Source organism: Leucopleurus acutus (assembly GCF_964270905.1).
Source record: "Leucopleurus acutus genome assembly, chromosome: 19".
Lineage (NCBI taxonomy): Eukaryota > Metazoa > Chordata > Mammalia > Artiodactyla > Delphinidae > Leucopleurus > Leucopleurus acutus.
The window spans coordinates 53,567,504-53,594,128 of NC_139161.1; the positions used below are offsets into that span (position 1 = coordinate 53,567,504).

Here is a 26,625-nt window from a genome sequence, read left to right on the forward strand (position 1 = left end):
CAAATTGGGTTTAATGAAATAGTGGGACTGACTCTTCTTAGTATTTGTCACTCTTATTTGTACCCAAATTTTATTATGAAAAATTTCAAACATGGAGAAGTTGAATTCCTTATACAGCGAATATCTCCTACCCACCACCTAGATTCTATAATTTACATTTTACTAAAATTGCTTTATCATGTATTTATCTACCTATCCATCTGTCTGTCCACTCATCACTCCATCTTTTTCTCATCTTTTTTTTTTGGATGCATTTAAAATTAAATTTCAGACATCAGTACATTTCTCCCCAAACACTTCCCCTGTGGTCCTTTCTCCTGGCTCTTTGCCGGCCTTAAAGACGGGAGTGATGTGGCCATAAGCCGTGGAATTCCCGCAGCTACCAGAAGGTAGAAGAGGCAAGGAACGTACTTTCCCCCAGAACCTCCAGAGGGAGTGCGGCCTTGCTGACACCTTGGTTTCGGCTCCGTGATGCTGATTTTGGATGTCCAGTCTCGAGACCTGTGAGGGGACACATTTCTGTTGTTTCAAGCCACTAGTTTGTGGTCGTTTGTTACAGCAGCAACAGGACACTTATACGTAAGGGAATGTAGAGAAGGATACAATAGGACAGATTGTGGATGGAGGAGACTCATGCATCCATTATTCTAAGGTGCAAACCTGGTCTGTCTGAGAAAGAGAATGCTCGTGTGAAGACTGGCTCCCTGGAAAATGTGGACAGAAACAGCCTAGCAGGCGGAAGATGGGCAGATTTGGTGTGGATGTATTTGAAGTGATGGCAGCTCACCCAAGTGAAATGTACAGAAGGCATCTAGACACAGGGGGCCTAGAAGGATGGAGGTAAAGAACGGGGTTCTCCACCAAGGTTCATGCTCTTTCAGCGCTCACACGCACACACACACACTCTCATAGTCTCTCTCCCGCTGTCTCTCTCTCCCCTCTGTCTGTCTGTCTCTGTCTCTGTCTCTCTTGGAATTGGGGAGGTCCAGGGATTGAAGGAGAGGTGGATTACGGTAAGACAACATGGAAGGTCCTGGTTCTGCAGGTTTAGGTCCATAGAATGGTGCTGAGGACCCAGGAGGAGGTGTAGGTTCGCTGGTCTGAATGCAGTGGAGTGATGAGAGGCACTTCTGATCTTGCTTCCTCTCCTCATTTCTTTGCAGCTTCAGCCTGAAGCCAGGAAGACCTCCGAGGACCTCCCGTCGCCATCAGCTCAGCTTCCTCTAGGCCAAAGCTTTGTGCAAAGCCACTTTCAAGCACAGTACAGGTAAGAATGGGGGGTGTTTAGAATCTGTCCTTAAGGGCTCAGCAAACTCCCATGCTGGTAATTAACCTCCCTTTGCCAGGTTTACCCCGAGATTACAAAACAACAGAAACCATAAACACCCTTCTCTCTCCCATTATAAGTCCCAATTAACCACTAACTTCTATTGTCTCTGACCCTCAGTATTTCATTTTTTTTGTGTTTTTTATTTTATTTTTGGCTGCGTTGGGTCTTCGTTGCTGCGCACGGGCTTTCTCTAGTTGCGGTGAGTGGGGGCGACTCTTCATTGCGGTGCGCGGGCTTCTCATTGCGGCGGCTTCTCTTGTTGCGGAGCACGGGCTCTAGGCACGCGGGCTTCAGTACTTGTGGCTCGCGGGCTCTAGAGCGCAGGCTCAGTAGTTGTGATGCATGGGCTTAGTTGCTCCACGGCATGTGGGATCTTCCCGGACTGTGGCTTGAACCCGTGTCCCCTGCGTTGGCAGGTGGATTCTTAACCACTGTGCCACCAGGGAAGCCCCCTCAGTATTTCTTTTCTTTCTTGCTGTCTCCTGGGTTTTCCATCCCCCCCTTGAAGGAGAGGTGATGCAAGCATGGTTCTCCAGAGTATGAATGTGGAGGCCAGGATCTCCCCAGCAGGCCATCATTGAGAAGTGGATGAGATCTTTCTGGTTTGTTCTTTATTGCCAGAGAGCCAAGTTTCACACATTATTTCGAGTTCAAGATTTCCCAGCATAATGGAGGATATAAAAGATATATAATTATATAGACTCTGACTTCAGAAAGTATATGTTCTCTTTGGGCTTTTATATATGACAGTTCAGAGATTCACATAAGGCAGAATATTTTCAAGAATGACAATGTTGTAGTGAAAGCACTAACCCCCGGGGCTTCTCGGAGGAGGTATGCCTTTCCACGGGCTCTGCAGGATGAATAGGGTTGAAAAGGGTGGGAACATATTCAATGAGAGTGACATCCGCTTCGAGGTGGGAATGAGCGCAGTGATCAAGATTGAGGGGAAGCCACTGGTTACATATATGTTCGCCCAGATAGTTTTTGATTTAACTTAGAAGAGCCCAAGGAGATGAGGTACAGTCTGGGGTCAGGCATTTCGCGAGGACACATAGTAAATGGCAGAAGCAGGATTTGACCTTTGATAAATCTCTGTTTCTGCTTCTTTGTAATTCTTCCTCTTGGGTGGCTCTTCCATCTGACCTTGTTCTTTTCCTGTGAGGTTCTGCTGTTACTTCATGCACAAAAGCTTTGCTTCCTGTTCTCCATTATGGATACCAAAACTTTTTTTTTTTTTGCGGTACGCGGGCCTCTCACTGCTGTGGCCTCTGCCGTTGCGGAGCACAGGCTCCGGACGCACAGGCTCAGCGGCCATGGCTCACGGGCGCAGCCGCTCCGCGGCATGTGGGATCTTCCCGGACCGGGGCACGAACCTGCGTCCCCTGCATCGGCAAGCGGACTCTCAACCACTGCGCCACCAGGGAAGCCCCAAAACATTTTTTAATATTTTTCTTTTGGATGTTGCATTAAATCACTTTCAAAGGTGGGCTTTTCTCTGAGTCTTCTGCATGCTCTTCTCTTTCCTTTGCCCTGTTGTCTTTTTCATAAGCCTCCTGTTGGTTTTTTATCTCTTATTTACTTCAAACAAAGTAACGATTATTCAGCCTTCTAGAATTCACTTACAGCCGTTTACTTCCATACTTTTGGGAGATTTGTATTCTTTGTATTTAGAAAGGAGAAGATGACTTAAAATTGCCCAGCAATTGTGCTAATTTAGGATTTATGTTATATTCATGGATCGCCCATAATGTAATTTGGACGTGATCACTGTCTTTGAGGTGATTATTTATTTAGGAAGAGCAGGTAGTTTCGGTAACACTTTGGAAGAATGCCAAAGCTGCTTTCCCGCTGGAACAGAAAATCCGTAGCACTTGAGAAGTTCCCTCACCCTGCCCCAGCGGGGAGAAGGATCTCAAACGACCTTGAATGACAGCCACAGTGACCCTGGGGCACTCCCCTCCTGCCCTGGCTTGCTTACCACATTGGGGAATTCAGATCTCTTCTGGATGAGCCCCTGTCTCATCGTTGTCCATGAAGAAATGCCCACTGGAAGCAGCCGCATAGCCCAGAGAGATCAGCTCTGTGCTTTGTGACCACCTAGAGGGGTGGGATAGGGAGGGTGGGAGGGAGGGAGACACAAGAGGAAAGAGATACGGGAACATATGTATAACTGATTCACTTTGTTGTAAAGCAGAAACTAACACACCATTGTAAAGCAATTATACGCCAATAAAGATGTTAAAAATAAATAAATAAAATAAAATAAAATCCCCCCCCCAGAAAAAAAAAAAACAGAAATGCCCACTGATTTCCTAAGAGAAGTGGTGATGCACTACGAGATTTACATGGAGGAAACCTAGATTTCGTGTCTACTAACTCACCTTTTAGCCATGAAAGCTGCTTGCAGGGCATCTGTCTTATCTCCAGGTACTCAAAGCAGAGGCTGCTTGAAAGCAAAATAAGGAGACAGAGGAAAAGAATAGAGGAGGAGGGAGAAGAAAGTCTAGAAGGAGGGAGGGGGAGGCATAAGGCAAGAGCGGGTTAGAGCTTGGGGAAGGGTCACCGTGATTGGCTTCAGGTGCCCCTCCTCTGTGTCCCCGTACCATAGATCTGCCTCCTTTCTCCACTCACTCATTCTCTCTACCTTCTTCCCTTCTTGTCCACACATCCTCTTTTCCTTCTTGCACATCCTTGAGCATCTGATACTGCGCTTGGTGCAGTGGCTACAACGAAGGGTGTAACTCCTTGCCCACAAGAGGAAATACTAACCCAGCAGATCCCTTTATTCTCTGGGTATTTAATCCATGCCTACTACGTGCCAGATCCTCTTCTAGGTGCTGGGAATTGAGCTGTGAAAGGAGTCAGCCCCTGTTCTCAAGGAGCTCACATTCTACTGGGGGAGGTGTTAGAGAATACACACATAATACACACGCAACAACTTGCGATGATGATGAATGTCACCTGGGAGGCGGGGTAGGCAGCTAACCTTAGATAAGGTGTTCAGGCCGGGCTTCTTTGCAGAGGGGACATTTGAGCTGAGAACTGAGTGACAAGGAGCCAGCCGTTGAAATACTTGGGGACAGGGTATTCCAGGCAGGAAAAGCAGCAAAGGGTCTGGGGTGGGAGTGATCCAGGCAAGTTCAAGGAACAGAGGGCCATCGAGTAGTGAGGGGTGGGAGGTGAGGCTGGACAGGTGGGCGCGCACCTGGTCGTGTGGGTTGTAGCCTCAGGGGCAAAGGGAACCACTGCAAAGTTTAAGGCAGGGTGTGGTCTAATTTTCCATTCAAGCAATTGGCTGGTGGGGACTTCCCTGGCAGTCCAGTGGTTAAGACTCCGCACTTCCACTGCAGGTGGCACAGGGCCGATCCCTGGTCAGGGATCTGATCCCACGTGCCCTGCGGTGTGGCCAAAACAAAAAAGAAGAAAAAAGAAAGAAATTGGCTAGTTGTTTTGGTGATGAAGGGAGGCAGGGCTGGGAGCTGGAGCAGCAGGTGATGTGCTGTTCTCTCAGTGGGAGAATGGTGGTGGCTGGACCATGAGGTAGTGATGGAGATGGAGGGATGTGGGCTGGTGGGGAACAGAGTCAACAGGACTTGCCAGCGGGTTTAAGGGTCAGGGGCGGAGGGACCAAGGAAACAATGAGCATCTAGGGTGACTCCTGGGTTTTTACATAGTTGTATAACTGGCACGTGCTTTGATGGAAAAATGGAGGGAGCTTTGAAGTGCATGTTATGGATGTGATAGCGGAAAAAAACTTGTTTCCCTTTGCATTACTCTTGACTACTTCCACACTCACAATCCTTCTGACCCCAGATGTGTGGGTGTTTTTCTCTCTGGACGCCAACTGAGTGTCCTACAATTTAACTCAATTCGGCACTACCTACTTAGAGCGGGCACGGACCCCGCAGGTTAAGGGCTCAGTCCCAGCGGACTGCCTGCCCACCGGACACCAATTGCAAGTCCCGGGTCGTCACCTGCGCTGCTGACCGACTGGCTATAAATTGGAGGTTTCCACGGCCCCCTCCTCAGGTTCAATGATTTGCTAGAGTGGCTCACAGAACTCAGGAAAACCGTTTACTTACCAGGTTACCAGTTGATTTGGAAAGGCTATAACTCAGGAACAGCCAGATGGGAGATTCATAGAGCAAGGTCTGTGGGAAGGGGCGAGGTTCCGCACCCCTCGCTGGGTGCACCGCCCTCCCAGCACCTCCCCACGGTCACCAACCTGGAAGCTCTCCCAGCCCCTTCTGCTGGGGTTTTTATGGAAGCAACATTATGTAGCATGATTGATCCAATTATTGGCCATACGTGGTTAACTCAACCTCTGACCCCCTTCTTTTTTTCCCAGGAGGTAGGGGTGGAGCCCTCTAATCCCATGCTTGGTCCCTCTGGCAACCAGCCCCCCTCCTGTGGTTTTCTCTGGGGGCTTTCCAGGTATCACCTCATTAGCATAAACTCAGGTGTGTTGGGATGGGGTTTGTTATGAATAGCAAAAGATGCTCCTTTTACCTTCATTCTTGCTCTTATCGCTTAGGAAATTCCAAAAGCTGTAGGAGCTCTGTGTCTGGAACAACTGTTGGAGACCAATTATATATTTCTTATTATAAATCACAGTATCATAAGGCGTGAGTCAGGGGAGGATTCGTGAAGAAGTGACTTTTGAGCTGATCTGAGACTAAGGACCGCAAGGACCCTTTGTCGATTAGTATAGAATGATGATTAAGAAGCAAGATATTCATGCTGGAAAAAGGACTGGTGACAGCTACAAACAGCTGCTTTCTGCCTGCTGGTCCAGAGTTAAGAAAAAATATAGTTAGAGACGTCCACCTAGGCTAGGACTTCTGAGGTCTGAAAAGTGATTTTCTGTAGCCGTCGGTGGGCATCAGCTCCACACTGGAGCCCCTGAGGGTGATACTTGCTGTCCTGGACCCTCTTCAGCCTCTTTTCCTCGGGGAGAGGTTGCCTGGGATGGAGGGCCGCCCTGGCATCGGCCCTTATGAAATTGAAAGCTGGAAATGTTATTATGGGTTAATTCAGAGATCCCGAGATTCTCCCTCCATCTCCCTTGTCCTCCTTCTTAGGGGGCTGAGTGTTTGCCTTTGGCTGGAGGAGAGAAGGAAGAATAGTACTGGGGTGCTGGAGGTTATAAACTAGAGGACAAATAATTCGTTATTCTATATGATTATTACCACAGCCTGAAAACATCTGCAAGTTTAATAGCCAAGGATTGTTGCAACATTGGAGTTTGGGCTACAGGTGGGATTGTGCGTGTGCGTGTGCGTGTGCGTGTGCGTGCGTTCATCTCTTTACAGCATTCATAGCTTTTATTCACAGAAAGCCTAATCTGGTCCCCGTTACAGGCAGCATTCCCTTTTAGGCAGAGTATGTTTTGGAAGGCTTCCTCAGAACAGATCTTGGAGAGGTGACATCTTGCTCGTGCGTCATCATAACTACCTTGCCGACTTGGACATCCGTCTCGCCAGCCAGCGAGCAGGTGAAGCTGGCCAGGTTGGAGGTGTCAGACGTATATTCAGGAGCAGTGAGAGGCCAGAATGTGAAACGAGCAGTGCCATTTCGGGACATTTGTAACCAGTGGAGAGCAAAGAGCAGTTCTGAGTTTCAGCAGCAGGTGAGAGGCTGGCTTTGGAACAGAAACAATTTGACAAGGAGGATGAAATAGCTTAGGGAGATGGGCAAGTGAACATTGAAAGGCATTGGGGTGATTTTCTGTCTCTTTCCTCTGTGAGTACCTGGGAGATAGTAGGACAGGACCGTGAAACTCTGGGGGAGATGGCAAGGACGAAAGGACCTCCAGGCCACATTTGAGGTGTAGGTGGAGCCTGGTAACATCTGGAGTTTTCTGTGAAAGTGACACTGCCCTTCCCCCTGATCTGTTGGTCACACTCACTTTCCTCATTTCTCATCCTTTGAGGAACAGGTGCATTTCATGTCCTCTCTGTGGTTTATTATGAAAACAATACATTTTCCCCATCCTTTAAATACAAAATTAGACCGTTCTGTGATTTCGCCAAACTACACATCTCTTGCTCCCTGCCAGAGATTCATGGCTGAATCTAAAGGCCATATCCCTGAATCAGTTGACTATGATGTATCTGCAAGAAAGATGCAGCCTCGCTTAGTTTTAGTAGCTTTAAAGAAAAAATGAATAAGTCAAAGAAAAATATTCCTTCTCATTTGTTCACTTAAATATAAAACAGGGATTTGGAAATTTCCCAGGGACAAAAATACATGTTTCAGGCCTATGTTACGCCACGGTACGTGATGGGTGAGGGGAGGAGAGGGGAGGGAGAGAAGCTGGGGTGGCAGAGGGGCCCCCACAAATGGCAGGTCCCCCTGCTGGTTGGAGCTTGATGTCTGATGCCTTCTTTTTGCCAAAATATTGCGATGGTTTTCCCAGAGGGAAATTTACCAGAGAGTGATTGAACATTAAATACTCCGGTCTGTACTCGATTCTGTTTTCTAAAGTCATGGTTGGCATTCTATGAACTTGTGTCCAGGAAAGCCTACTTGCTATGAGCAGAGCACTTAGGGTTGCCTGGGACAACACCCTGAAAACCTCAGGAGTTCTTGCTGGGCCCTGGCTTTTTCTATTTGGTCTGCTCAATGGAAAACCAATCCAGCAGGACTGGTGCTTTCTGTCGAGATTCAGGAAACCTGATTCTGATCCCAGCTCCGGTTTTCTTGCTGACTTACCCTAGGGCTGTCCAGTGCTGAGAGCAGGACCTGTGGCGGAGTATTCTCCCCTATTCCCAAGGAAATTCATGTAGATTTTAGGAGAAGGAATGTAGCATCCAGAAACCCCTTATATCTTGGAAGAATGTGGAGCATTATATGATGAAGGAAATAAAATAAGAGCACCCGGGTGGAATATAAAACTCGCCTTTCCCTCTCAGAGATGCATGCTAAATACGGGAGTGTTAAATTTCAAAGAGCTTAAAGAATATAAATAAACTATTGGATCTACTTGTACTCACGACATGATGATGGGCATGGGCTCTGGAACCTGAGCCAGCTCTGCCACTTGAGAGCTGTGTGTCCTTGGGCAAGTGACTTAACCTCTCTGTGTTTCCGTTTTTTCTTCTGTAAAATGGGGATCATCCTGGTTCTTATGGCTAGCACACGGGTTAATCCATGCACAATGCCCAGTTTTTAGTAAATTCTTTCACCATTAGCTGTTTCTACTAGCTGCTATTTTCTGAACTTTGTTTCCTTTAGCCGTACAATGAGGCAGGTGGATTGCATCAGTGGTTCTCCGCCTGGTTGAACACTAGAGTCACCTGGGGAGCTTTTAAAATTCTGATGACTGTGCCTCTCTCTCCCTGCTTCCCTTGAAACAGAATCTCGAGGTGTGGGGCCTGGACCTCTGCATTTGAAAAAAAGCATCCTATGTGATTCTGGGGCCCAGTGAGGCTGAGACCTTTGAACTTGAAAGCTGTCACCGTATGCTTTCTATTTGGAGGGGTTACAGCCTCTCTTCCCATACTCAGTGCACTCATACATGTGACTAAACTTTATCCTTTTTAAGAAATTGAGATGAGTCACATAACATAAAATTAACCCTTTTAAGTGTGCAATTCAGCGGAATGTACACCCACCATGGTGTGCAACCACCGGTTTTTTCTGGTTCCTAACCGTTTTCGTCACCCCCAGAAGAAAACCTGGTACCCATGAAGCAGTCACTCCCCAGGCCTCCTCTTCTCAGCACCTGGCAACCGCCAATCTGCTTTCCGTCCCTATGGCTTTACCCACTCTGGATTTTTCACGTAATTGGAATCATAAATGTGTGGCCTTCGGTGCCCGGCTTCTTTTACTCACACGATGTTTTCAAGGTTCATTCATGTAGCAAGTGTCAGGACCTCGTGGCTGAATAATAATCATTATGTGTCTGTAACACATTTTGTTTACCCGTTTACCCATTGACAGACACTTGAGTTGTATCCACCCTTTGACTATTGTGAAGAATGCTGCCATGAACCTCTGTGTACAAGGGTTTGAATACCTGTTTTCAGTTCTTTGTGGTACAGATCTCGGAGTGGAATCGCAATGGTGGCTCTCTAATCAACTTTTTGAGGAACCGCCAAACCGTTCAGTGTGATTAAACCTTCATGTGTATCCTCTACCCTCACAGATCTTCCTTGACCTGTCCCCACTGCCTGAAACAGAGCAACACCTTCGATCCTTTCCTGTGTGTGTCACTGCCTATCCCACTGCGACAGACGAGGTACGTGAGCATCATGCCCGTGAACTTGACTTCCATCCTTGGGAATCTTTTGGGCTTGCAGCTGCATTTTCTCCTTTGCTTCCCAGCCAAGCTTTGCAGCTTGGGGACGTTCAAGGATTGAATGGGACAATGAACGTGAAAGGTTACAGAGTCCCTTCTTTAGCCGAAGAAGGAATTATAAACATGCTTTTGTTTATCAGCCCCGTTGCCAGGCTTACGTCTTTAGCCCATTCAGAAGCCGGCACCAGCCAGTTGGTACCACTCAATCAGACAGGGGCGAACTGGAGAAAATCTGTCACTCTCTGCTTTGCCCTGCTTTATTTCCAAATCCTTTTTCCTCTTAGTGAAGGTGTAGGAAAAAGTTTATTTAAGGAGCAAAGAAAAAGGAAAAGGGTTGTTGGGAGATATGAGGAAAAAAAGGAAAAGAGGAGGCAGGGTTGGGTAGGAGGTGTAGTCACTGCAAAAGTAAGAAGCATATAGTGCAAGCATCCCAGAAGTCCAGGGCTTGGCAGTGACTGTTAAGGCAATGGCCCGTGTCAGTCTCATGGAATTTTAGCGAACTATATGGGGCGCCTTCACTGTCATGGAAGATGGCATTTCTTCCCTGGGTTCCTCACCTTTGTAAAAACCATTTCTCTTGCCCTCTGTCTGTTGGCATCCTCCATCTTTAGGATGCAGTGAAGACATGACGGCTTTGTAAAGCCTTTCCTGGCAACTTAATCCCCCTTTCTGCTCTGAATTCCTGTGCTGCTGACTGTCTATGCCACAAATATAACACTGGCTTATCCTGTCATCAGATGATGGCTACTGATAGATATGAGCTGTGATACCTGGCCTGATGCAGCATAGCACAGTGGTTAGGACCACTGACTCGGGCCAGACTGCCTGGGTTCAAGTCCCAGTTCGGCTAACTAGTTGTATGAATTAGATAATTACTGCAGTATAGAGCAGGGGAAACAGGAGCTGGAGGGGTGAGCCCTGGTGTGCTGCTGGGGGTAGTAGGAAGTAGAACCAGAGAGAGTCCAGAGAGGTTGGGGGGCAGAAGGGCTGTATCCAATCGCCAAGGGAGAACTTCAGGAGAGTCTCATCAACAGTGTTGAGTTGTCCTGGAAGAAGCTTGACTGCTCTACTTCTCAGACTTTGAGTTTCTTTTTGCTTAAGATTATCTATTTAACAAACAGAACCTGGAGACTATATAGATCTGTACAGATGGTCCCTGACTTATGATGGTTTGGTATACAATATTTTGACTTTACAATGGTACGAAAGTGATGAGCATTCAGTAGAGACGGTGCTTCACATTTTGAATTTTGATCTTTTCCCAGATGAGCGGTATGAGGTGTGGTCCTCTCTTGTGAGGGTGGGCAGGGGAGCACCACAGCTCCCAGTCCAGCCTGGTGATCACGAGGGTAAACAACCGATACACTTAAAATCACTGTTTTTCACTTTCCATATAGTATTCAATAAATTACATGAGCGATTCAACGCCTTATTAGCACGGAAGCTTTTTGTTAGATGATTTGGCCCAACTGTAGGCTAATGTAAGTGTTCTGAGCACGTTCAAGATAGGCGGGGCTAAGCTGTGCTGTTCGGTAGTTTAGTTTTATTAAATGTATTTTCGATTTAAGATGTTTTCAATTTACAGTGAATGGGTTTGTCGGGATGTAATCCCATCATAAGTTGAGGAAGGTCTGTATTGTGATTCTTAATCAAATATCTTTTATTTTTAACTTGCTGGAAAAGTACACTCAGCTGAGACCCTTGGAGATTTGGCTCTCCACTGCCACCTGGTGGCAGCATACTTAAAGGGCAATGACCCGACCAGGAAGCAGAGATTTTGCCTAAGTGCTGAACTTGATCCATTATCAGTGATGGTGGCAACAATCCATGTCAGTCCTTTAAGGATGTGGCCTCCTTCCTATTTTCCAGATTCTTGAGCGTCACCTTGGTCTTCCCCTCTAAGAGCCAGCGGTCCCTGCGGGTTGGCCTGGCCGTGCCAATCCTCAGCACGGTGGCAGCCCTGAGGAAGATGGTTGCAGAGGAAGGTGGCATCCCTGTGGATGAGGTGTGATGGGGCCTGGTGGTGGGATTGATGGATGCTAACTGGGCCGGCTGTCTAGGGTGTTTAGGTTAATTTCTGGCTCGCGGTGATTCCTGAGTGACTCCTGAGTTTCTGTTTGATTAATAGTCCCTGGTGTCTGTGCTGACGGGGCCTTGACCTCTTCCTGCATTTTCACAAAATAACCAGAAAAGGATACCACCTTTATCTTACAATCAATCGTCATCATTTCAACAATAGCTGACTCTCAGTAGGGCTTACCAAGTGCTGAGTGCCATTCTATGAACTTTATAGCTAATTTACTCCTCACCACCATCCTGTGAGGTAGATATTACAATTATCCTCATTTTAGCAACAAGCACCGAGAAGGTGAGTGACTTACCCAAGGTCACACAGCTGGTAAGTGGCTGGGCCAGGATTTGAAATCAAACGCAGATGGTTTGTTTCACAACCACTATTCTATAGTTTCACTCCCGAGAATATAAGCCAGGAGACTGAAGGGACAATAAATGAAATATAAGGAACTACTGAAGGAACTTGTGGTGTATATATGAGAGAGGCAATTTGGAAGAGAGTGGGATGGACGTGCTCCAATTTTTTTTTTTTTTTTTTTTAGCATCTTGGTAAAGAGTTTGGATTCACTTGACTTTGGAGGGCAGACTCCTAACAGGGACCCCCATGAAAGGACAGGGTAGAAGTGATGGTGGTGAAAAGCAATGCAGTATGATGAGAAGGGCTCGCAGTGGGGTTCTAATTGTGATTCAGTCCCTTCTAGTTTTCTGACCTTGGACAAAGTAATTGGTCCTCTGTTTCTTTAACTGTAAAATGGAAATTTTACACTTCCCTGGTGACCTCGTGGGATTGTTTTCTAATTAAAGAGTATTTTTAACCTTTTTGTTAAGGAATAACATAGGTACAAGAAAGTGTCCATGTCTTAGGGTTATAACTTGAATTTTTGCATGCGTGTACATACGTGTAACCACCATGATTATTGAGGCTTTCCATCACCCCAGTGGACTCCTTCCTGCCCCCACCCAGTCAATCCCTCTGACCTCTCTCACCATTTTAATGAGGATCTCAACTGGGGAAAAAAAATGTGTGTATCTTGCTTTGTAAACCCAAAGTGCTATATGGGAATCTATAGTGAGGGAGAGAGTAGGACAGTGGGTGAGAGAGTCTTGGGGGAAAAAATAGCAGTAATAAAAGATCAAAAGGGGAGAAGTCTAAGAGAGGTAGAGTTTGAAACTTTAAGAGTAAAAGGACTGTCAGGAATTTAAAAGGCATGATGGGGACTTCCCTGGTGGTGCAGTGGTTAAGAATCTGCCTGCCAATGCAGGGGACATGGGTTTGAGCCCTGGTCCAGGAAGATCCCACATGCCACGGAGCAGCTAAGCCCGGGTGCCACAACTACTGAGCCTGTGCTTCAAAACCCCCGAGCCACAACTGCTGAGCCTGAGTGCCACAACTACTGAAGCCCGTGTGCCTAGAGCCCATGCTCTGCAATAAGAGAATCCACCACAATGAGAAGCCCGCGCACCACAACAAAGAGTAGCCCCCACTCGCCGCAACTAGAGAAAGCCCACGCACAGCAATGAAGACCCAACACAGCCAAAAATAAATTAAAAAAAAAAAGAGAAAGACTTATAGGGGACTTCCCTGGTGGCACAGTGGTTAAGAATCTGCCTGCCAGTGCAGGGGACACGGGTTCGATCCCTGGTCCGGGAAGATCCCACATGCCGCAGAGCAGCTAAGCCTGTGCACCACAACTACTGAGCGTGTGCTCTAGAGCCTGCGAGCCACAACTACTGAGCCCACGTGCCACAACTACTGAAGCCCGCGCACCTAGAGCCCGTGCTCCGCAACAAGAGAAGCCACCGCCATGAGAAGCCCGCGCGCCGCAACGAAGAGTAGCCCCCGCTTGCCACAACTAGAGAAAGCCTGCGCGCAGCAACGAAGACCCAACGCAGCCAAAAATAAATAAATAAATATTAAAAAAAAGACTTATAAATAAATAAAGGCATGATGTGTTTGTTTAGTTCCCTTTGAGAAACTAGAGGGAAAGTGATCCTCCTCGTTCCAGGTGATCTTGGTTGAACTTCATCCCACTGGACTCCAGCGGTCTTTCTTTGATGAAGAGGACTTGAATACTATTGCAGAGGGAGATAATGTGTATGCCTTCCAAGCCCCTCCGTCACCTGGCCAGGAGATGCTCTCAGGTACAAGAGTGCTTTGCATAATGTTATTTGGATATTACGAGTTATAGGTTTGAGAGGATACTCATTGGTTGCTAAGGCAAAAGACACTTCATTTTAGTACTTGGAAATATCGGGCTTATCTTCTCCGATATTTGTTGTACAGATGGTTGATTATAAAAGTTAATCAACTAAGACAGGGGTTCCTGAAACCTTAGTATCAGAGTCACCTGGAGGTCTTGTTTAAACAGATTTCTGTGCCCTGCCCACAGTGTTTTTGACTCTGTAGGCCAGGGGTGGCGCCTGAGAAATTACATGTCTAGCAAGTTCCCAGGTGACGCTGACGCTGCTGGTCCTGGGACCACGTTCTGAGAACCACTGTTCAGAATAGGTGCTGGGGTAATCTTTGTCTTCAGGACTCTTGTGGTTCAAGGTCAGTGCTTGAAGTAAAACTGTTACAAACTGGAGCATAGATGGCCAAAGAGATTATTAAATGACTTTTTGTTAACAGTCCCGCTTCCCTATGTTAACTTTTCCTAAACTTTGGATAGGCCAAGATGGTCAGTTTCTGACAGCCTTTCGTTGTAGGTCAGTATCCATTTTGGTCCAATTAGCCAGTCAGTAAGGCTTATATTTAGAGGACCTTGTGCCACTGTTACACACATACCCCAGATGAATCCTATGCCCTGGACCATATCCTCGGCCAGCCTAGGTGGCAGGCAGGCTGTGGGAACCAAGTGTCTGCAGTGGCTCTGAGTCAACAGAGAGAACAGGACATTGACAGGCCCCGATTATGTGATAACTCAGTGAAATAGCCCTCATTTCAAATTCAATCACAGGACACATCTGTGCTTAAAAGTAAAATTTCAGAGCTGATTGGAAATTGAGGATGGTCCAGTTCCTCTACTTCCTCAACAATAAAGATTCTTACCTTCTCTCTGTACCCCTTACGTTGGCGTTCTAAGAGAGCGGATACTCTACAGCTCTCTGATCGAAGCATACAAGCAACCAAAATCATTTTGGTGTATTTTTCAGATTGGCTTTGAAAAGTATTAATTAAAATCCCTGTCTATACTTTAAAATTGGCTGACCACGACAGCAAATTCACTACCATGTATATCATCTTATGCCAGGTGCCTGATGGAACAAGTGCCATGAACCTTAATATCACTTCCCCTGAAGCCCTCCAGTGTCTCCCAAGGGTGGTTAATGGATGGTCAAAGAGAAGAGGGGCTAGAAGCCAGGGTTCTGACCCAGCGCAGCAGCTCCTTTAAGAACACAAATGTAATTCTCGCCCTTCAGCTCGTCCATCTGGTCTACCCATCTCCCCACGCTTGGCAGTCTGCGAGGGTCAGCGATTATCCCTGCCCGTCCACAGTGAGACCACGGTGCTAATCCTCTTCTGTAATTTGGTGGGCTCAGGCCAGCAGGCCAGCAGGTATGTTTAACTTCATCCTTCTTTTACGTGATGTCTGGGTTGTGTCAACATGTACTTGGAATTTGCGCTAGAATAATTCTAATTTGAAAAAAAATAAATATCCATTCTCAGAGTTGATCAACAAGGAGCAGGGAGTAAGGTACTTCCTGATCGAGAGGATCAGAAATAACGGCCTTCAGCAGATGGGTAACATTGTCCTTAACAATTGAGCATCGGAGGTTTCCCTGTTGGTTTTAGGAACAATGATTTTTTGCTCTCACCATGTGCTGTAAGGCCTAGGCAGTGCAGTAAGACAAAGGAAAAAGAAACTGGCTATTGGAAAGAGGAGATAAAATGACCACTATTTGCAAATTATATTATTTTCTGTCCAGAAAACCAAGAGCTTGAAAGTAATTAGAACTAATGAAAGAGTTCAGGAAAGTGACTGGTTGCATAACAAATATACAAAACCAGATAGTTTTCTTACGGAATGCAAATAAAATGTGTAAAAGGTATTACTCCAATGAAACAATTTTAGATGGATAAAATGTTTGTAAAATTTATCTGGAAGAACAAACTCGTAAGAGTAGCCAGAAAATATTGGGGGCAGGAGAAAGAAGGAAGAGGGAGTTTTCTAGTGAAACAGAATTAAGTTTTAATTATTAAAATATTGTGATACAGGCGGAAGAGTATACACTTAAATCAATGACACGGAACAGGTCAAGCGTACTTCAGTATTTGTTAGATGATAAAAATGGTGTATTTCATATTAGTAAGGAGTGAATGAATTATTTAATACTAAGCCTGGGCTGACTGATACTTGCCTTTCTTTTTATTTTAAATAATCAATTTTTTTACTCCCGCCATAAATTCTCATGTATATATTGATTGGAGAGGTAATTACAGAAAAGGAAACCATAAAATAACTTGAAGGTAATATAGGGGAATATTTATATCTTTGAGTTGGGGGCTGTTTTAACACCTAAGGCAGGAGGCTACCAAGGAAAAGTCTAATGTTTTCAATACATTTAAAATGCTAAGCTAAGAGCACGTTTGAAAGGCATAGCACAAACGAAGAAAAGTATTTACATCATGTGACAGCTGAAGGATGCATACCCGTCATATAAAACCTAGCTCTCAGATTACGGACAGAAATAGTATTCTTTTAGTAAAATGAGCCACAGAGATGAACGTTAATTCACAGAAGAAATACAGGCATAGGTTAAAATATTCAGCTTCGTTAGTAGTAGAAGAAATTCTGATGGCAATAGCAAGGTGCTATACTTAACCTTCCAGACTATTAAAAAACTTTAAAAAATTGATAATACTCATTCTGGGCAAGTGTCAAGAGAATGGGGCACATGCTTCACGGGTAAATTGGTGTGGCTCTTCTAGAGGGCAGGTTGGAAATAAATAGCTTTGGTCTTATTTCCACTTCTGGAACTTTATCCCAAAGAAACAATGAGTCATGTGCACCCAAAGGCGTAGGCAAAAGAACGTGTATAGTTCCTGCCATGAGCAAGCATTGCTTAAATAAAAAATTGGAAACAACCCAAATGCCTAGTAATAGAGGATAAGGTAAATACACCCATCTGTCTATTCAACAATTGACGCCCAGTGCCCTTGCCCATCCGGTGCACCAGCTCGTAATGAACTTTCGCAAAGTTAATTCAACAGTAGCACATTCTTACCCCACTGGATCTTCACGCAGCCTTGCAGGTGGGGCCAGAGAGCAGTCAAAGGTCAGTGATTTGTCCAGAGGCACCCAGGGCAGAGCTGGAATTGACAGCAGGCAGTCTAGGCACCACAAGCTCACTGCTGCGTGCTCATCGGATCGGGATATGGAAAACATTCCCAGTTGCGAGAATATTCCTGATACACAAAGCCATCGATGTGTCCACTGGGCTTATCTCTGCCTGGCTTTCCTCTGGGTCCTGTGCTCTTTCTCTGGGGAAGAGGGTTTCCCAGCCACCTCTTTACACTGCCATGTCTCCATTCATAACGAGGGTCTCAGATGGGCAATGTTGTGTTGTGTTTTGTGCTCAACTCTTGTCCAGTTGAGAGAAGCCAATGAGTAGAGCCAATGCTCTTGACTGTTGGGTATTGTTGGTTTTTCTTTTGCTGAAATAACCTCATTTCCTTGGATTTCCAGGTTTGGGCCACCTTTCCTGATTAGGGAAGACAGAGCCATCTCATGGGTCCAGCTCCATCAGTGCATTCTCAGTAAGGTCCGCTATCTCATGAAGAGCGAGGCTTCCGTACAGGTCAGTGTGTCAGTGTGTGTGTGTGTGTGTGTGTGTGTGTGTGTGTGTGTGTGTGTGTGTGTTGTCGGGGGGTGGGGTGTGGAGAGAGGGATGTAGGAATCTAGTGGTAGCTCAGGAGAGACAAGCATCTGCTGTCAGTGACAGTGTTCACACTGTCGTATCAAACAACTTTGATTTATATGCAAGAAAATCACCGTTTTATGGTCCGTGCTGTTTCTCTCTTTGTGGCATTACAAAATACCTTCCATGGATGGAGCTTTTGCTCGTTAAATCTTTCGAAACATCATTGGAAGAAAGAGTGGGATTTACATCATTCATCTCAGTTTTGTATATTTATGGCTTCCCATAGTTCTTCTTGGAGGGGAGCTTATTGTAATAAACTGTAACTTATACATTTGGATCAAAAATTTCAAGGGACTTGAGGTATAACTTCTGTGGAAAATTAAAATCGATGTTTATGTCCAAATATGAAAACCTAGGTGTTAAAACAGTTTTGTCCAGTTTTCGAAAAACAGGTTAAAAACTCAAGGGGAAACACCTTTTTGCCTTGCTCATTTATTTATTCTCAGACTGGTAGTTTCCAAATAAAAACAACAAATTCTAAAACCATGCCTTTCAGCCCCGATAGTATCAGAACCTGTTCTGATGGCTGCTTGGCATAGAAGACTTTAACATGTTTAGGGACATGTCGGTAGCCTCAGAAATTTGTTTTCCCCCAACTACTCTCTAAGTAAGAACTTTTCATTTGGGGGATGTACCAAACATTTCAGAGGGATTTCTGCATAGTTCTTCATAATTCATGTGCATTCCTGCTTAGGGAAAACCGTACATCTGATTAGGGATTTACACGAAATACCAGTTTGTTTAAGACCTTTTCTACATTTGCACCAAATCTTTATCTCCAAAGGATTTTTGCTTCACGAACTGCCCAGCATATCTGCCGTGGTGCCCAAATTAGAAACTCGAACTTCTCCCTAAGTAGGTCAGAATATCTAGTAATAGCTTTAGCTTTCCCCAAACCCTGTGCTCCTGGCTGTTGAGAGTGGATGAAACGGCTTTCATGCAAACGTTGAACTCAGCTGTTCTTATTCTCCCCCTGGTCTCCCATGTGCTCTTGCCTCTGCATCTCTCCGGTCATTTCAATTTTAGAGACCGATGAAGCAGTCAGTGGGGCCTGCAAAATTCGAATACAGGCAACCTCCAACTCAGCTACGGACGCTTGTCCATAGATACATTGACACATGTGTGGATGCCCATGGTTTTATGTAAGAATAATGTGCTCTAAGTGGTTGTGAGGCTCCCAGGCTAGCTCACCCATCTAACCCACAGGCTTTTATATTTTGCGTTTTGTTGTTGTTGTTGTTTTGGCCGCTCTGCGTGGCTTGCGGCATCTTAGTTCCCCGACCAGGGATCGAACCCTGGCCCCAGCAGTGAAAGCGCCGAGGCCTAACCACCTGACCACCAGGGAATTCCCAAGGCTTTTATATTTTGAAGAGTTTGAAAAGAATTGGTAATAATTTGGAAAGAATCCTGTCAGCCTTCTCAACATTGAACCAAAGAGATTAAAAGCAGTGAACATACATTGAAGGTTCCAAAGTGAATTTCCCTAGCCAAGAATGAAGGACAGGAAAACGTCTCTTACGAAAATGACGAATTAGCTAGATGGGATTAATTTGCAATGAAGTCTCTTACGAAAATGACCAATTTGTTCTATGGGATTAATTTGCAATGAATTATGAAGAAAAGAGATTGATCATTGCCTAGGAATTTTTCTGGTTCCTTTGTAAATTTTCTTCGTGGGCAGGCAGGGCGAGCTGCTTCTCTGCAGTGTAGGTACCTTATTATGTTGCCATGCAAACAGCAAGGCTCCATTAGGGGTGCCAGGAAAAAGAGCTTTCCCCCCCAGATTTAACTAACTTCTCCTTGGGAAGCACACCCTCTCATGGCCAGCCCTGAATCCAAGGCCCTGAAGTCAGCTTGCTTCCAGCCATCAGTTTTGTGTTTGTTGAAGCGGCAGGTCAGCTAGAGAGTAGGTATAGTCCAGTGAGGTGTCCGCACTCCCCAAATGTCACACTTATTGCCCCTCCCCCATCAGCTACCACAGCCCAGGAGTCGGCTCAGAGCTCCCTGACTATGTTTTGGGTCACACGGTCTTTGCCCTGTTACTGTTTCTTTGAATTATAATGTTTTCCTTCTCTTCTCCTGCCTGAATTCAACCTACATTTCATTTGTTTGTTTGTTTTTTGCGGTACGCGGGCCTCTCACTGTTGTGGACTCTCCCGTTGTGGAGCACAGGCTCCGGACACGCAGGCTCAGCGGCCATGGCTCACGGGCCCAGCCGCTCCGCGGCACGTGGGATCCTCCCGGACCGGGGCACGAACCCGTGTCCCCTGCATTGGCAGGCGGACTCTCAACCACTGCACCACCAGGGAAGCCCTCATCAGTGTTTTTTAAGTAGAGATTTCTGCCACTTATCTTTGTCAGACTTTGTAAGAATATTTCATTTTTTTCTAGTCGTGGCCAAGGTCATCAGTGACAATTTTAAGAACTGTATTTCCATTGCTTGAAGAGACCATTGATTTTTTCTTTTTTAGATATTGTGGTAAAATGTATGTAATGTGTATTGTAACCGTTCACAAATGTACATTAATTATATTCACCATGCTGCATAACCATCACCGCTATACTCCCCAGATTTTTCACCATACCCACAAAAATTATACCCATTAAATAACAACTCCCCGTTGCCCCAACCCCTAGCCCGTGAGAACCTCCATTCTACTTTCTGTCTCTGAATTTGGCTACTCTAGGGACCTCATATAAACAGAATCATAGGGCTTCCCTGGTGGTGCAGTGGTTGAGAGTCCGGTTCGTGCCCCGGTCCGGGAAGATCCAACATGCCGCGGAGCGGCTGGGCCCGTGAGCCATGGCCGCTGAGCCTGCGCGTCCGGAGCCTGTGCTCCGCAATGGGAGAGGCCACAACAGTGAGAGGCCCGTGTACCACAAAAAAAGTAAAATAAAATAAAATAAACAGAATCATACAATACTTGCCCTCCTGTGTCTGGCTTATTTCACTAAGCAAAATATTTTCAAGGTCCTTCCATGTTGTATCATGCATCTGAATTTTCTTCCTTTTGAGGGCTGAGTAATATTCCATCGTGCGTATATACCACATTTTGTTTATCCATCCATCTGTTGATGGATACTTGGGTTGCTTCTACCTGTTGACTATTGTGAATAAGGCTGTTTAAGGCTCACTTCAATTTCAGAAAAGTTAAAATGAAAAAAGTGTCCATCTTAGAATAACAACATAGGTGGTATTTCTTTTACGCAGCTTATTTCGACATGTATAAATACTTATTTAGCATTTGAGACGTAAAATGCACACTAACTTGTTTTTAGATAATTGCCTCATTTTGGTAATCGGGTGACGTTAATAATCATCTTAATAAAGTAAATTAGCTGCTAATAATTAATGAACAGAATTGGTTTAATTCCCTATTAACTGTGCCAACATTTGTCCCAATTAAACCTGTGTTATTTTAAATCACTGTGTTCATTGTTTTGGAGAATTTAATGTGTTACACGATATTAGATCACTATGTTAAAAGGTATAGGGTGTATCTTCTAAAAAAACTGAAGCCTTTATATCTCTGGATTTGGAATAATTATTAAGGGCATATTCAAAATACACTATAAGCAAAAGGTTACATTTTTTGAGTAACTTCTTTGCACTTAACCGTCTGATTCACACCAACATGTGGGATGACCTGCTTCTTGTTCTTGGCCTGGCAGAACCTGGGGTCACTGTTCTCCATCCGGGTTGTGGGGCTGTCCCTGGCCTGCAGCTACTTGTCCCCAAAGGACAGCCAGCCCCTCTATCACTGGACAGTTGACAGGTAAGGAGATGTTCCAGATGTGGTAAGAGAATGCATACGTTCCTACCTGACTAGACTCCTTCAAGGCTGTGTATCAATAAGACTGATGACAATCTTAGCTGCCTTTGGTCTTCAGCACCAGCGCCTGGGTTAGGTCCTTATACACATTCTGTGCTTTCAACCCTCATGTCTAGAGCGGGACTGACGGCCACTTCAGAGATGGGGAGACAGTGAGGTTCCCAATGATTAGTGAATTCACGCACATTCATGCGGCTGGTTAAGGACTGTGTACTTCCGTGAGCTCAAAACCTGTTTTTGAATCATCTTGGTGACAGTTAGGGACACATGTGACATCTCCACTTTTTTCTTGCAGTACATTCAAAACCTTCTTTTAGGTGCAGACCCTCCTGTCACTCGTTTATATGCGTCTTGGTTGTTGGTTTTTTTTTTTGGCCACACCACGTGGCTTGCAGGATCTTAGTTCCCTGACCAGGGATCGAACCCATGCCCCATGCAGTGGAAGCATGGAGCCCTAACCACTGGACCGCCAGGGAAGTCCCCATATGTATCTTGTTGATTTCACATCTTCCACTCTCTCCTTGTCCTGTCTCTTCCACATTAAGGCCAGACAACCTCTTCTGAGATGGGCTGAGCCCAAGCGGCTGGAAAGAGCGATGGGTTGATTCACACTGAGATTTTCTGGGTATGGGAGGGTCTGGAAGGGGAAGACCTTTTAGGTCATGGAGGTGGACTGGAAGGTGCTCCTTTCACTGTGCAGTGGAGGAAAACCTAGCAGCTCATTTGAGGCATCATCAGAACTGGGTATTTGCTGAGGACGTTCAAGCAGAACGGCCTCCTCGACACTGAGAAGATGGCTGGGGCTGCAGTGGGAGGGCTGAGTCGTGGCCTTGCAGCCACCAAATCCTCGGAGCTCGCCAGCTCCCAGGGGAGCTGGGACAGAGCCTTCAGGGGTGGATTGAGGACCAAGTCTTCTGCAGACAGCACCTCCCCAGACCCCCGACCTCAGTTTCCATGCTTTGGACATTTCTGTTGGGAACATCAGTCCTGGGGGTGGAGGAGAGAGTGGGAAGCAGACTCCATGCCTTTGATGGGCTCCCTGTTCTCTCATCAGGGCTCTGCACCTCAGGAGGCCGGGAGGCCCCCCGCACATCAAACTGGCCGTGGAGTGGGACAGTGGCACCAAGGAGCAGTGAGTCCAGCAGAGCCCAGCTCTGGCAGAGGAGACAGGGCCTGTCCGTGCAAACGGACCTTCCTGCGCCAGTTCCCCTGATGCGACAGTGGGGTGTATGATGCCCCCCGGATGCCGTGTGGCCCATTCCTCAGAGAAGCCCCGATGGCAATTGTCTGTATATAAACAACAGCGACAGGAGTAATAATAACGATGGCTGTGGGTGGTGTGAGTGGTGGTAACAGTCACAGTTGGAAATGGTGAGGTGACACTTACCCACTCACCCCGTGCCAGCCACTCCTCCGAGCCCTTTACATCCATGCAGTTTATTTCATGCATCAGTTCCTGTGCGGTAGGTCCGACCCGAATCCACATCATCAGATGTGGAAACTGAGGCACAGAGAGGTTAAACGGTTGCTCAGTGTCACACAGCCCGTGCCTGGCAGAGCCGGGCTTTGAACCCAGACTGTCGCCTCAAGTCCATGCTCCTAATCACTCAGCGTGGCTGCTTCTCTAACACCGAGTGCATCTGCCCGACTTCGGGAAAGGACACTGTTCAGTCCGGCGAGTGTTTATTAATCTCCTACTAGGTGCCAGGCCTTGCACCACGACATGAAACAAAAATGAGTAAGCCAAGGGCTCAGTCCCTCTCTGGGTCCGTGGGGGCACTGAGAAGTCCAGTAAAAGCGAGTGGGTGCCCTGGGAGCCCTGGGAAGGGGGCCTTTGCCTCCCGGGCAGATGCTTTGCACCCCGTTAGCTGGAAGTAGGGCCCCCTCAGGGGTGAGACCCCGCGTGGCCTCTGTCTGCTCCTGCAGCCTGTTCGGGAGCATCCAGGAGGAGCGGGTCCAGGACGCGGACAGCGTGTGGCGGCAGCAGCAAGCCCACCAGCAGCAGAGCTGCTCCCTGGACGAGTGTTTCCAGTTCTACACCAAGGAGGAGCAGGTCCCGCCCTGGGAGTCCACGCCCCTTCCGGCCCGGGGCCTGTCAGTGGGTGGGTCACGACCCCGGGGGGCGTGGCTTACAGTCCCGGTGGCTTCCCTTCCAGCTGGCCCAGGACGATGCGTGGCGGTGTCCCCACTGCCAGGCCCTGCAGCAGGGCGTGGTGAAGCTGAGCCTGTGGACCCTTCCCGACATCCTCATCATCCACCTCAAACGGTTCTGCCAAGTGGGCGAGAGGAGAAACAAGCTCTCCACGCTGGTGAAGTTCCCGCTCGCCGGCCTCGACATGGCTCCCCATGTGGCCCAGAGAAGCACGGGCCCCAAGGCCTCCCCGGGCCCCTGGCCTCCTTCCTGGAAGCAGCCGGCCTGCCTGCCCACCAGCTACCCACCAGACTTCCTGTACGACCTGTACGCGGTCTGCAACCACCACGGCAGTTTGCAAGGTGGGCATTACACAGGTGAGCCTGCCTCACGGCCCGTGGCTGCGGCCCGGGCCTCCAGGTGCCCGGGGAAGGGGCACCCCTGGGATGCCGAGCTCGCTCGGGCACTCGGCACCAGCTGACCCCTGACCCGGCGCACACCGGGCACCTGCCGGGGGTGGGGTGGTGGCGTCTGGTCCAAGCGTCCAGCGGAGTTCCGTGAGGGGTTGGAATAGAAAGTTAGTTACAGCCCGAGTTTTTGGCCGTGTCGGATACCAGAGGGTAGCTGTTGGAACCCAGAGAGTGCCATTGATCCTCGTCTGTGATTCAGCACACGGACTCCTACTTACCAGATTCGGTATCTTTTATTTCTGTGGGGTACCTTTAATTGTTAATCCCTCGGAGGGACTTGGAGAGAATGAAGGCTGGAAGGACAGAAACAGACAGCTTGGCAGCTCGTTCAGTTGTTCATAATCGTGTACCTTGGTCTCTTCTAGAATAATATAAAGTATTTCATTTTTGAAAAAATGCTTGAGCATATTTCATTTTTGGGAAAAATGCTCTATTCCTAGTGTAGTAATGAACCTGCAATTTGGAAAGCACCAGACTGTATAAAAATCCAGGATCATCACTCATTCATTCATTGAACAAATGTTTATGAAGTCCCATTCTATGCCAAACCCTGGGCTAGGTGCTGGAGTCTCAGTGATGAACAAGACAGATAGGAGACCTGCCCTCATGGGACTAATTTCAGACACAGACAATAAAAAGATGCTTGTCCCTTTAGTACTTTCCCTACTTGGTGTCATGAAAAGGTGATTGGTTGATGTGTCTGAGATACAGATAAGGCCTCCCTGAGGATGTTACCTTTTTAGGTCAAGAGCTGAAGGATGAGGTGGAACTAGCTGTGTGAATAATGGGGGGAAAACATGGGCAGAGCTACCAGCCTGCGTGAAGGCCCTGAGGCGGAGTTTGCGTGTTTAAGAATTGATGAAAGCCTGTTGTGGCTGAAGGGGAAAGTGACCTAAGATGGAGCTGGGTCCGGAGGCCCTGTGGGCCATGGACAAGAGTTTGCACTTTTTTCAGAGGGTGATGGGAAGCCATTCAAAGGTTTTAGGCAGAGGAATAAAGACATAATCTAGTTCACAAACTGAGGTCTTAGCTCGAGCAGAGAATTGGGTAGCGCAAGAGTGGAAGTGGGAATTCCAGTTAGGAGGAAGTTTCTGGGGCTCAAGTGAGAGATGGTGTTGGCTGGGACTTGGGTGATGACAGGGTATTCAAGGCATATTTTGGAAAGAGGATCAGTGAGACTGGCTTTTGGACTCAGCGTGGGGTGGAAGAGAAAAGGAGGAGCAGAGACGACCTTCTCCGTGCCCCCTTGGGCTGGTGCAGGAGCCAGTAAAGTGTGGCTTGTGGGCCACATCCAGTCTGGCACCCGTATTTGTACAGCCCATGAGTTAAAAGTGGTTTTTACATTCTAAAAAGTGGTTTAAAAAAAACCCAACCAAAACAACAAGAATACATGGCAGAGACCGTATGTGGCCATCGGGGACCTGCAAAGCCTAAAACGTTGTCTGTTTGGCCCATTACAGAAAAATGTTGGCTGACTTCCGAATTATGGTTATGGAATGGTTGTGGAATAGTTATGGAGCCATTTACTGAGGTGTGGAGGGAAAGGAGAGGACTATTTCTCGTACTTGTTTAGAAGGTGGTGAGAATCTTATTTATGAACATTTTCTTAAATGTCTGACTGCAGTTCTTAGGTAGGAAAGAAGTGTACCATAATCCCAACTGCATATTTTTCTTGCGTACTGAATCAGAGACATGCATTTTGAAGGTCCTCAAAAGAACGGGGGTGGACATTGGCCTTATTGCCTGGGACTTGCATAAGTGTTATAAATCGGGACTCCCTCTTATTGGAGATTTTGCCTGAACGGGCTCTACGACGTAAGGATCAGCTTGTGTGGTAACAGCTCACTGGATCAGTGAGCATCTATCTGGGTGTGTAACTGGTTATCCTTGCTGATTCTGCCACATTCACTTCCGGCTAAAAATGGTCCAGCGTTTCTATTACAAACGTCCGTTTTTCAGCCATGCCAGTGGGAAATGTCTTCCTGCTTTGGGGGGCTCCAGTAATGGGGACTTGGGGTTTGGACCTTCGCAGCCTACTGCCGGAACTCTCTGGATGGCCAGTGGTACAGTTATGACGACAGCACGGTGGAACCGCTTCTAGAAGATGAGGTCAATACGCGAGGGGCTTACATCCTGTTTTATCAGAAGAGAAACAGCATCCCTCCCTGGTCAGCCAGCAGCTCCATGAGAGGTAGGTTTTGCTGGTCCTTACAGGAGAGGGGAGGATTGGGAACGGGGAGGATGCTCTATCAGACATCGAGGCCCGGGAGAGGTCGGCAAGGATCTGAAAGAGGAAGCCTTGCTGCTACAGAGCGTGTAGAGCCCTACAGACTAGTGTCCCGTTTGCAAGGACGTGGGAGGGACATACTGAAATGCAAGAACGGGAAAAGGAATAAGATTCTGTGTCTGTGGCAAGATTCTGTATCTTGGGAGCATGGGATTCCATATTTCCGCTCCCACCCATGCTGAGCCATATCTTAATTAAAGTTGTGCAGTAGAACCCTGCATTAGTCCTGGTAGAAAGGGAAGGGCAGTTATAAGGGACGAGGGGCCTTCATAGG

At 47.0% G+C, this 26,625-nt stretch overlaps 1 protein-coding gene across 1 annotated transcript in view; it reads left to right on the forward strand.

Moving 5' to 3' along the window:
• The window catches only part of USP43 (ubiquitin specific peptidase 43), a gene marked incomplete at both ends in the record, with an annotated part of 62,200 nt that overhangs the window by 19,084 nt on the left and 16,491 nt on the right, over positions 1-26,625 (forward strand). Inside the window, 11 exons of the mRNA XM_082861800.1 lie at positions 1,164-1,267; positions 9,483-9,575; positions 11,505-11,640; positions 13,715-13,850; positions 15,129-15,264; positions 17,396-17,507; positions 21,303-21,406; positions 22,518-22,595; positions 23,390-23,516; positions 23,620-23,971; positions 26,097-26,255. Coding sequence (XP_082717926.1) covers positions 1,164-1,267; positions 9,483-9,575; positions 11,505-11,640; positions 13,715-13,850; positions 15,129-15,264; positions 17,396-17,507; positions 21,303-21,406; positions 22,518-22,595; positions 23,390-23,516; positions 23,620-23,971; positions 26,097-26,255 — 1,537 coding nt within the window. The remainder of the gene's footprint in view (positions 1-1,163; positions 1,268-9,482; positions 9,576-11,504; positions 11,641-13,714; positions 13,851-15,128; positions 15,265-17,395; positions 17,508-21,302; positions 21,407-22,517; positions 22,596-23,389; positions 23,517-23,619; positions 23,972-26,096; positions 26,256-26,625) is intronic.